Genomic DNA, 13,170 nt, shown 5'->3' with positions numbered 1-13,170 from the left:
TTGAGGGAATATAAAAGCCTCCCCTCAAGAATGCCCAAGTGCTGGCCTGTTTGCAGGACAATGGGAAGCCAAGTTTCAATGCTACTTTCCTGCTCAGCATGTCCATGGGCAGATTGGCACAAGTGTTGAGGCTTCCTTTTCACACCTTACTCCATGGTGAGAGAAAGGGCAATCTGGATGTGAAAGGCATGTCAGAAGTGAGCTCATTAGGAGCTAGTGTAAGGACAGATGAGCAACAGGACCTTTGGAAAGTGTCAAAATTACCCCACAAGCACAAAGTGTAGATGGTGGACCTGGGTAACCATCAAGAGAAAATGCCGCCATTAGCACAGCGTGCACCAGAGACACTTACATTTTACCTACAGGTCTTTCTCATCTTGCTGATATTCGACAAACAACACAGTAGCTATTCACCCTTTATTTTCCTGTTAAAAAGTTCAGAGTGCCACATCAATACAGAACATGCTAATGGGTTTCATTTCCTGCTTCGAGTAAATATGCTCTCCTGGGTATCCAGGATAGGGATGTTGGGCATAGAGGACAAGCTAATGCTGGAAAATGAAGCTGAAGAAAGCTGGGAAATTCAATGATTCCCCTGTGTTTTCATAAAGTTTCCAGAAAACCCAGTCTCATACTTGGTAAACTTTTTTTTTTCATTTTTGCCATGAGGCAGAGATAACTTAAAAATTTTATTGAACATGGCTTCTCCAATTGGCACTTTGACTCATTTTTTTCTAATCAAGAGAACATCCAGCAACCAGATCTCCCAATCTCCAGTAATATAGAGAGTGGGTTTTCTCTGCCACAAAGGTATATTACAGAAAAGATAAAAGAAATCAAGGGAAAGGTTGGTTAGCCCAACCAACTAAGAACACAGACCCACCAGTGACACTGGAAAGATGTGAATAAAGTTCTCTCTGGCCTATAATAACTACCCTGCCTTCCTGATTCAATTGTGTCCATCTTGGTGAATGGGTAATCCTAGACAAGAGAATATCACAGCTACCTGGGAAACCCAAAAATAATTTAGTGCATCTCTTGACCTACCAGAAAGAAAACACATTTCAAGGAACTGAAAAAAAAATTGTCCTAGTTGACAAAACAAGTGAGTAGTAGATTCCATGACTGGAATATTCCCTTCTTTTCATGTGCAAAATCCTTATTCTCTTCCTGAGCTCAGTTCAAGTATCATCATTTATAGTTAACAGCCATTTATTAATATCCACCACGTGCCAAGGCACTGTGCTAAACCTTAGGGATGTAGAGAATGATGGGAAATCTTTTTTCTGATCATCACAGTTGCTAGTGTTCCCCTAGCTCTCTAACCTTGCATTTTTACATACTTACACGCTCAAATATTCACATGTAGATATGTATACATATACATGCACTATGTATAAAATGTTCTCCCTACCACCACAGTCACCACCACAAATTATCAGTTTCTTGAGGAAAGGGATTATTTCATTTTCATCTTCATAACCCTATCACATGGTAGGCATTTAGTAAAATGCTCGATTGTTTATCTTTTTTTACCTCAGGGATTATTAGTATATAGTAGGCATTTAAAATATTCTCATAAATTGTCTTCGTATAGTCATTACCTAGAACATAGTAAACAAATGCTTTTTGATCACCTATCATTGTAAGTCAAAAACCAAAGTCAGCACCTAGCAAACAGTAGGTTCCTCCTTAATTCTTATTAAATGAATGATTGAGTGGCTTATCCCAGCTCAACAGATTCTAATGTAATGGTCTCTCTATTAAAGCCCACTACCCTCCCAAGAGATACTGATTCAATCAAGACAATGAAAAGTAAAAAAAGTATTCAATCTCTGAATTCTGCTTATAAAAATGAGATACTCCAGTGAGAGCAAAGGTTAAAAGAAACTTCCATTCAGAGATTCTTATTAAGTAACCTTTCATTAAATTTCACTGTGACCCAAGTCTGCTTACTTATCCTTTGCCTTCTTCTCTACTTGGAGGAAAGCCATTATCTTGCTCTCCCCTAAGGGGTTGCTGGCTCTCAGACCTTTTTACACCTGCTGGCCCAGTCTGTACCAACCCATTCCAGCTGCTCAGCAGTGGAAACATGTTAATTAACTCCTTAACAGCACCACCCTTCCCCCTTCCTGAAAGCACTCCTTAGACTAAATCTTTCCCTTGGTAAATGGAAATTATAGTTGGTTTCTTTTAGCAAAGTCACTGCTAAAAGATCCCTACCCCTTACCCCTAAGCCATTCCTTAGATCCCCCAAAACACATCCAAATTGAAGACAGGCAAGTAACAAGCCCAAGCCAACTTCATCCCACAAAAGAAGAATTCATTCCCATTTTCAAATCAGAGACACTTCTTAAAGAATTGTGTGCTGAAAATGTTTGTGGCAGCCCTTTTTGTAGTGGCAAGAAACTGGAAAGTGATGGATGCCCCCATCAGTTGGAGAATGGTTGAAAAAGTTATGGTATGTGAAGGTAAGGCAATATTATTGTTCTGTAAGAAACAATCAGCAGGATGATTTCAGAGAAACCTGTAGAGACTACATGAACTGATGATGAGTGAAATGAGCAGAACCAGGAGATCATTGTACACGACAACAACAAGATTACACAATGATCAATTCTGATGGATGGTCATGGCTCTTTTCAATAATGAGATGATTCAAGCCAGTTTCAATGGTCTTGTGATGAAGAGAACCATCTATAACCAGAAAGAAGACTGTGTGAACTGAGTGTGGATCGCAACATAGCATTCTCACTCTTTTTGTTGTTGCTTGCAATTTATTTTTTATTTTCTTTCTCATTTTTTCTTTTATAATTTGATTTTTTTCTTATGCAGCAAGATAACTGTATAAATATGCATGCATATATTGGATTTAAATTATATTTCACCATGTTTAACATATATTGGATTACTTGCCATCTAGGGGAGGGGGGGAAGAAGGGAAAAGTTGGAACACAATACTTTGTAAGGGCCAATGTTGAAAAATTATCCATGCATATGTTTTGGAAAAAAAAAAAGGCTTTAATTAAAAAAAAAAAAAATAATTGTGTGCTGTCACTCCTCAGAAGTCAAACCCTTTATACTTCAATGTTTCAATGGACTGATGACTTCCTGGATACAGGTACTACTTCCAATAAAGCAGATCAAAGTCAACCCACACCATCTCATTTTACATAACACTTCTCCTCCTCCTTCTGTCATGAGTACTCTAGAGAATCATCCAAAGAACCTATAGCTCTTCTTCCGAGTTCTTTTCAAAGTCTTTAAACCAAAGAAATCATATGGTTTGAAAATAAACTATAGTTTTTTCTCCAACTATATTATGTATATATGTATGTATGTATGTATGTATACACATTCTCTCTATATATATGTATACACACACACACACACACACACACACACACACACACACATATATTCACTCTGATAGGGAGAGCCCCTTGTGTTACCAAAAGGGAAATTCCCTAAAGATGTTAAGAAAGAAGGTTGGAAACCAAGGAGAGTTGAAATATTCAGTCTTCTTTATACCTTCTAATTCCCAAAGGTCTTTTTTTTCCCTCTCTCTCTCCATATTTTTCTTTCCAGAGGGTCTGGAATCATGTATCCTCTATAGAAGCAGGAAGAAAAATCACAGTTTTGTTTTGTTTTTCTATCAAACTCTTCTACCAACTCCACTCATCAAGGTATGGAGTCACAATTCTCTTTGTCATGATGAGAATTTTATGTAAATACCCCAGATTTAAACACTGAATTACATCCATAAATATATATTAATGAAAATGAGATTAATGTAAATTGTAGAAACGTGATATATAGGCACATAGAATATATATGTGTATGTATGTATAAACATAAAAACATACAGATCACAAATAATGTATTGCATCTCTAAATCAAAAAAGAACTTATCTCTTACTGGGTCAATATTTACTAACAGCTCAATAAATCTTGATGCTTTTTCTACCCCAACTAACATCAGGTCATTAATTTCAGTGTGGTTCAGTATTTCATAAAATTACAAACCTCAATGAAAAAACACTCGTCAAAAGCCTGTGAAGTAGGGAATGGAATCCGATGACCATAGGGATACACAATGAAGCTTTTCATTTTCTTTGATCTTTTTTTTCTTAGAACCTTCATAAATACCACGCAGATCTCCAAACAGCTGTTTTCAAGGAAAGCTCAATAGCCAGACCCCATGGCTATCATTTTCCCTGCTTAAAATGCCCCATCTATAGCACCAGTCTTAATTATGTTTGTTGATGTATCACTTGCTATGCATGTAGCAGAGAGAACTATTTCATCTTCCTAATAGGCTTTTCCAAGGGTCACCAGGACCCTAAGGGGCATATTCAGTGCCTCCTGCTAAGCACATTAGAGTCCATTAACATTTGTAACACTTGTGCATACATCCTCTGGAGAATGGATGCCAAAAAACTTTAGAACCTACTGCAGAGTGTATAATGAAATTTAATGAAATGAAAATATTCTCAAATGTATAGAAAATGAATTCCTGTAGGAAGAAAAAAATTCTAACAGTTCTCCGAATCAGTGAAAAAACCTTGAGCATATGGTGGCAAATGTTCTTTTCAAAAAGAAAAAAAAATCACATGTGACCATATGTTTTTATCCCCCTTACATTATATATTTGTTTAATCAACAAACATCTAAGTGCCTACTATGTGCCAGGCATTGTACCACGTGCTGGAGGTATAAATACATCACAAATTTTTGCATTTAAAATAAAATAATGCCTACAAGGGAATTAGAGAATTATACAAAAAAGTAAGACAGATTTTTATTCATCATATTCCACTAAGATAAAAAGCCATATTATAGTTTGGTCATGGTGCAAGGTAAGCAAAGCTATAAGATCAATTATTAACTCATTTGTCATGTCTACACTGAACAAGAGTTCCACCTTATGCTATCAAAACACCCAAAATTTAGGGCAGAAGCCTTTAAAGGAATTCAATTATCAAGCAAGATTTCCTCGCCAGAAAGAACATTTCTCAGGTGGAGATATGATAGACTAATTATGATGAAATTCACTTATATGTTGCCATACATTTTTAGTTCAGATAGCAAGATCTATCCTAATAGAAGTTGCAGGCAAATGGAATTCATATAAATTTAATTATGCTTTAAATATAGTCAAGTTACTCTTTATTTAAAGGAGTTTATTCATTTATCTGCTAAAAAATCTGGCCTTTCAAGGCAGAATCTTACCAGTGACTACTTCGAGTATGTACAACCAACAACATTCATGAAATGAAATGTGAATAACCAGCATTATAGGAGACCTGAGCACATGATGGATAGTTAATTAGTTGTAGTATATATGAAAGAGCTCAGATTCTAAATAAAAAGGCAGGTCAAAAATTTGAGAAATAACATAAGGGAGATATTATATAATTAAGTGCCAGATGAATATGATAATCAAAAAATGCTAAGCGAGATCTCAAAGGTCATTTAGCCTATCTGCCTACCTCCCACCTAATTTAGAAATATTTTCTGATGGTACCTAAGTGATAAGTGATATGAGGGTTCACACCTTTAGATGTTATGCATACTTCATTATATTGGATCCCTTACTCAAGAAGAAAATAGGGAGAAATGTAGGTTAAAAATATCTGCAATAATTGATGAGTCCCTCAACTTGGTCTTGTAAATGCAGCTCACTTTGCCTACCTGTGGCTAGAGCTATATTTGGGAAATGAGATGAATCCAATCAGTCATCTAATGTCAATCACACTAGTCCTCTTTGGGCAGTTATGTCCCCTAATCAAGCCCAAGAATTAGAATTGCATGGTTATATTTGGATGGGACTTTACCAAGCACCCATTCAATTCTTGTAATATGGAACCCCAGAATGGCACAAGAGAGTATGGCTGATTATTTTTTTTTTGTCTCAAAAATTAGTTTGTATACTATCAGCTAGGAGTGAGTCTCTAGCTCTGTGAAATCTAGAAAATAATGAGAGAAATGAGATCAGTGATTCCAAACTTCATAACTTCTGTTCATTTATAACAATTCTGACTTAGTTTCCTAGACTAAGAAGGGATGCCAACTTTTTCTACAGCTGTATCTATATCAAAATTCATATCAAAGAATGAAAAAGGCCAAGGAGTAAAAAAAAAAAGTAGAAAATCTTCTTGGAAGGACAAAGAGTTTTATGGAGAGTCATGAAAGGAAACCGTCCCGCAATGGAGATGTTGAGATATAGTCGTGAAAGTCAGTTGCTAGATCTATACTCAGAGCATGAACTGGATCAAACCCAGAAAGAAATTGTCAGCCTCATTTATCTTCATCCAGAGATCCATGGCTTCAACCCAAAACCATCAGCCTCACCATGTTAGAAAGTAGCTGGAGCTTCAAAGTGGTAAGCACACTAAAATCCAAAGTGGTCTCACTCACCCTTTGTAGAGCAGAGACTGACACAACAGCTTGCCCAAGAAGGCAAAGTCATGATTTTAGAGTTTTGTATCGGAGCTCAATCGAGCACTCTGCAATGGTGTTATCAGAAACCACAGGCAACTGCTCTATTGCAAATGTTATTTTTTTGGCACTGGGCCCCTATGCTGCAGGGGGTTGCCTATAACTTTGGGGCTTTCTAAGCCACAATCAAGGAATCATGGCTAAAAGGAAAAGCTTCATCTTTTTTATATAAGAGGTAGAAAAGAGCAATCCAAATCTGCAGAAGAAAGTACTAAGAGAACCTTTCTTTTTTCATTCTCTGAATCTGATAGTAGCCTTTCCCTTCTCTCCATACTCTTTCACTTTCTCATACTCTGCTGAACCAACTTGTTCTCTGCGTGATTTCCCTTGAGATTCCCTCTCTGGGTGATGGAAATACCTCAAGGGGACCCATTATCTCTTCCAAGAACAAAGACAAGTCCCAAACCTGGATATGGTGAAGTTCAGCCAATACCACATGAAGGTTTTGTATTCAGCTACAGGTGAGAGACAAAAAAACATCGAAAGTCGCAATAGTTTTCATCATCTGCAACGGACACTTTGGATGTGGATGGAATGAAAACTACAAAGTTTAGGGCGCAGTGTTGTTATGCTACAACGATGAAAGATGATCATGATATTTAGCATTAATATGGCACAAAGTATTTTCAAAGCATTTTGATGAATATCTCATTTGATGTTTCCAACAAGACTATGAGATGGGTGTTATTTATTATTTATTATTACTGTCATTTTACAGAGGAGGAAAATGAAGCCATAACAGACATAGTTAATTACCCATAGTCATACAGACAAGAAAAAATCAGAGGGAGGATTTAAACTCAAGTCTTTGAGACTCTTAAGCCCAACACTCTTATCCACTATACCATCTCATTGCCCTTTGTTTCTAATTATACCTTATAAAATCTTGGCACCAATAGGTGCCTTTGGATATATTCATATATGTATATGTATATATACATGAATATACATATAAAAATACCTGCATATACCAATGCATTCATATAAAAGCACAGATAAATCTCCAAGAACAGATATATTATGTGCTCCAATTTTGTATAAATATCCCCTGGAAAAGTTAAATGGTTATGGAGGATCACTCAAGAGAACACTAAGATCAAATACTACCTCTGACATATATAAACACATATATTATAAAAATGACCAAGTTCTTATTAAATGGTTCCTGTGTACTAGCACTGGGGGTACGAGAACTAAAAATGAAGTAATCTCTACTCATAAGTGCACACATGCACACACACACACACACGCACAAACCACAATTAAAAAGTGACTAAATACAAACAGATAATATCACTAAATACGAGGTAGTTTGAGAGGCAAAGAGGCTTTAGCTATTGGGAAAGGCTGCATGCAGAAGGCAGTTGTTGACCTGAATCTTAAAAGAAGAGGAAGAATTTATGATGGAGAGATAAAAAGGAAATGTATTTTAGGAATATGAGACAGTCTAGGCTTACAAAGATATGAATATAGATTTGATTTCTGAAAGAAGCAGAAAGTATAGTGGCCAGAGAGATGGAAAGGAAATCCTTCCTTGAGCAAACATGGAAGGTATGATAGATAGGCAAGATACTTACTTATCAGTGCCTCTAAATTAACTTGCATATCTGCCTGGACTTAGAGAGTTACCACAATTGGGATCCCCCTCATTGATGAATTTACAAATCTGGTTTAACTTTTTAAACATTATATTTCATTCTCTACACACATTCCTTCATTTCCCAATTTACTTCATTTATTTGAAACAGTGACAAAAGACTTTTAATTTGATAGCAACAATCAGGAAGAACTTCAGGCAGAAGGAAGACCTGCTATCTATTCTTTACAAATAAAACAGATTGGCTATTTTCCCGCTAAGAGCAGGAGATTTATCAATAGACAAAAGGATGCAAGAAGTCAATAGATAAGCTGTAATTAAAGATCAGGCCCACACATTTTACACTGACATAAATCTAGCAGAATTAGCATGGAATAAATCCCTTTCCTTCCTTCCTTCCCTTCTTCACCTAATGGAAACACTGGGTTCTGACTGGGTCATTAAATATGGTCCTGAATGCATGCAGCAGCATGTCATAATTTGCAGATTTGCTCATAAGACTAATGGCCAGCAACCAAGCCATTTCATATAAGACCTTTGAAATATGGAGTGACGAGGTAATTTCCAAAGTGGTTTGTCTACCTTCTCCAATTTTCTCTCTTTTAATTAACTATAATAAAATTTCCAGGTACATTTCTACATAAGAAAATGCCTTTAAGAATCAAAATCTACCCATCACTTCTGATGTGCAAAGTCACCATGGCCCAAAATCTATTTTCTAACCTTTTGTTTCTACTTTAAAAATGTATCTTCTTATTATTATTCCCTAAAAATGTTTCTTTCTTAAAAATATTTAAAATCAAAACATTTTAAGCAAAGAGAGAAAAAAAAAAAAAAACTAAACTCCATCTACCTCTTTTAATCATGTATTCAGCCTCTTAAAGCAAAAGTCAGAATTTGTATAGTGCCAAGAAGTGCATGAAGGAATTTATTTAATCAAAATGATCTGATTTGAAAATAAAATTGGATCTCTTCTATTAAGGCAGTAGAGAACATTCCACTGCGTCGTATTTCTGTATATTAAATAGGCATTTAAAAACTGAAGGCCAGGTATTCTTTTTTCCTCTGCTTTAATTCTAAATTGTGACAAAAGAGAACAATCTTTATACTCCAGAAAAAATACAAGTTTAGGGCGAGCAGTCAAAGATAAATGCCTACTAGAAAAAAAGGGGGAAAACCTATCTGTAAAGTGTGGAAGGATAATTCAATTACATAAAAATGCTCCTTTCACAATTCTGTTTTATGAGAAGCTGAAAGGGTTAATGATGATTCCTAGAATTGCATGGCAAGGAAATTTCTCTCTCCCCTTCCCCAAAAGCATACTATATGAGATTTCTGTTTTGATTTAAACACATGTTCCTTTACCATCACAGAACAAATCAGACCGACTCAACTTACCTGAATATGCCCAGTAAGGATCTCCAGATGCTTTCCGCCGGCGGATCTGCACTGAGCTGCCATGCCTGTTTTCATGGAGAGCTCCAACATAGCCTTCTGTCAAAGCTGAAAGGAACACAAAAGCACACGGTTAATCATAAGGTAAAATATGAAAATCATAAGGATATATATATACACACACACATATATATATATATATATATATATATATATACATTTGTATGTCCAATTTTTGGTCAATTTTTCTTGTCCAACATGATCTGCTTAAAAGGACTATACATGTACAACCTAATTCCTGTTTTGGGAAGGGGGAAGGTAAAGGAAGAAGAGGAAAAAAAATTGAAACTCAAAATCTTATCAAATGGAAAAGGGTGAAAAGTCCCTGTTCAGAATTTCTGAAAAAGCAGGCATCGTGGGTGTAGAGAGGGAAGAAACATTTCAAAATCATCTACTCCAATCCCCAATCTCATTTTACATTTGAAGAAACTGAGATCCATCCACAGAACAGAAGTCATTTGTCCAGAATCATACCGGTAAGTAGCAAAGATTGAATTTGAACACATTTTGGCCACTGGAGCAGACACAAGAACTCTCAGGGAAAAGAAAGGAAGAACAGGAGTCAAAAAAGAGAATGGGCTCATGGGAAGATGTATCCACTGAAATATGGCAAGGTCAAGTCACCATTGAGGCTGGGTCTTTTTGGCCCAGGAGGCTTTTGTGGCTTGTTTGGTTTTTTGTTTCTTTGTTTGTTTGTTTTTGTTTTGGGGCTCTTAAGACATCTATGGAAAAACTTGTAAGATGTGATTGAAGGGAGCAAAAATAAAACCTCAAGAATTTGTTCTTGACAACAACTATCCTCTCATAAATTATATATAACAAAATGTAAATAGCACCAAGGTGATATAGAAAGTGAAAAATGTGGAATCAGAAAGATCTCAGTTTGAATCTTGCCTTAGATACTTATAAGTTATGGGATCTAAGCAAGACATTTAACCTCTCTATCTCAGTTCCTTCAGTTGTAAAAAAGGAGTGATAATATCCCCTGCCTCATGTAGCTGGGGAATACATCAAAGGAGATGATACATGCAAAGTATTTTGCAAACCAAAAAGTATTCAATAAATGTTAGCTACTCCTAGAGGTCTATGTATCATTTTGCTATGCTCAGTAACACCACATATTTATCTAAATATGTTTCTTTTCTATATCATTCTATGTGTATATACTGTTTCTTCCTCTAGAGTATAAACACCTTGAGAGCAGGTAACTGTTTCATTTACTGTTATCCCCAACACACTGTGTCCAGTGCTTGGTACTTAGAGAATGTATGGTAACTGACTGATGATTTTGAATAGCTCTATATTTCAAAAATCTGGATGGATTTCTGTCTATGTGGGTACTCTAACTGGCAAACAAGACTACCATCCCCCTATAATTTGGAAGATTGGGTCTTTAAGTGTTGCCATTGCTGATTCTCTAAGAATTGATTCTTTTGAAAGCCTAGAATTTTCTTGCTCCATCAAAGTGGAAGTGGGAACCAAAATTCCTAAAATCTTATAGTCCCAATTTTTGTCTTTTAGGTTATATGTTTCTTTCAAGCTGAGCAGACCATTTTATCTACAGTTACAGAATAAGAAAACTCAAGATTCCTGACTCTAGAGGAGGGAAATGCTGCTATACAACTTGGGGAAAAAAAACCTACTCAAAATGGATCAAATCAACCAAATGAAAGATAATTTTACCCAATTTCCACGGCTACCATCTGCATATTAAAACACTCAGAGCCCCCCATTCCCCAACTTTACACATGCAAATTTCTTTTGTTGTTAGCTCACACCTGACTGCACTAGAAGACAAGAAACACAAAAATCACAGGTGCCCCAACTCCAACTGGAAATGGTTTTTTCACTACCTCAAAAAATACACCACAGATGAATATGCTAATAATTTTAAAATGCACCCAAACAAAAACAAAATGTGCTTTCATGATCAAAGAAAATGCAGGCAAAGGACAGAATATTCAATATGAGAATGACATAAAGAAGGAAAAAAAAAAACAATACACATCTCTGCTTCTCATGACCTGAATTACTCATTAGTATTATCATCATACACTCTTAGACCTAAGACTGGAAAAGACCTTGCCTGGTTTCTAACCAAACATTCTGATTTTACAGATGAAAAAACTGAGATCCAGAGAAAACAAGTCAGCCACAATGACAGAAATGGTGTCAGTGATAAATCCTACACATATACACACACATACACACATGTATGTATCTATGTATAAATGTAAAATTTTCCACTATCCTCCTCTATAGTCAACTATACCAAGAATTATCTCCTTAATAACAAAAGATCAAATGGTGAACTACTCAAAGAAATAGCAATTAGCAAATGCATGGATTATAATTCTGCTCACAACGCAATTCAACAATCTAAATTTGTTTTTCTTTTGGTTTTTAGGTCACCATATCAGAGAGAGCCAAGGGAAAATCCAAGAGGTTTATCAATCAAGTCACTGACCTTTACAGATGAGGAAACTGAGGCTCAAGGAAGCTAAATGACTTGTATTAGAAACAGAAGCTACAACCCTCAAGGTAGGATTTTAACACAGGTCTTCTGACTCATTCTATTGTACCTCTATCAAACTCTCTTCTTTAAATAAAACTATTTTATATGGACAGAGTTCTGGACTTGGGAATTAGGAGAGCTATCATATCTGTGATTATAACTCATCATTTAACCACTTTGGAAATCCATTTGCTCAATTTAAAAATGGTAATAATACCATCTAGAATATGTATTGTACAGGGTTGATGGGGAAATCCAGTATGAAATGATGCATAAAGTGCACTGCAAACCTTAAAATATTATAAAAATGCCAACTATTATTAGGTTCTTTGACCATAAAAGGCACTTAATGGTTATCATCGACATCATCATCATCAAAATCTATTGGCTGATCTTTATTCCATAAATTCAATAAGTAGGGAAAAAATCGAAATATATTCCTAATGTGTTCATATATTCTTCAAAAATCATTGCCCACTTCCAATCGAGTCTTCTTTCAAAGCCTTAGGAATAACAATCTTAGGCTTTTGAAGGATAATGCTTGGTAGCAAGATCCACAAAGCTGCAATAGTTTGAGTACAAACTCAGTATTATGTTATTTATTCTTATCATCTAATGACTAGATCTAAGGCAATGTGGTACAATTAGAAGGAGTATTTGCTATTCAAAGACCTGAGTTCATATTTCACCTCTAATACTCTCTTGACTTTGGAAAAAGTCAACCAAACTATTAGTTCCCTCATTTATATAATTAGAGGATTGGGCTCTATAGCTTCTCAGTTCCCTCCCAGCCCTATAACTATGAATCTGTGATCCCTAGTACAGGTCAATTCTATTTTTTTTTCAGCTACAACAAGCTTCAAAAACTAAGATGTAGAAGAAGTTGTGATCTTTGCTAGTGGCATACAACACTACCCTTAATGAGAAATTTACAGATTTTTCATATATCATTCAAGGGTAATAGGGACATATCCACCAAACTCATCAGCAACTTCTTCCTCCAGTGCCTCTTCCCCATGGATTTCTGTTCTGATTAGTGAGTCCTTGGTCAGAATTGCCATTTTAGGAAGATCACAACTACTCTCACTTCTGGCTCTAATCT

General features: G+C 35.8%; 1 protein-coding gene across 2 annotated transcripts in view; it reads right to left on the bottom strand.

The window, feature by feature from the left end:
• PTPRG (protein tyrosine phosphatase receptor type G) overlaps positions 1 to 13,170 on the bottom strand; it is a 771,239-nt gene that overhangs the window by 584,301 nt on the left and 173,768 nt on the right. For both annotated transcript variants that reach the window (XM_023498086.2, XM_023498087.2), the window contains exon 2: positions 9,497 to 9,601. In XM_023498086.2, coding sequence (XP_023353854.2) covers positions 9,497 to 9,601 — 105 coding nt within the window. The remainder of the gene's footprint in view (positions 1 to 9,496; positions 9,602 to 13,170) is intronic.

Source organism: Sarcophilus harrisii, chromosome 1 (assembly GCF_902635505.1).
Source record: "Sarcophilus harrisii chromosome 1, mSarHar1.11, whole genome shotgun sequence".
NCBI classification, from domain to species: Eukaryota; Metazoa; Chordata; class Mammalia; order Dasyuromorphia; family Dasyuridae; genus Sarcophilus; species Sarcophilus harrisii.
The sequence above is the reverse complement of the archived record's forward strand: the minus strand, read 5'-3'. Positions and strand labels throughout refer to the sequence as shown.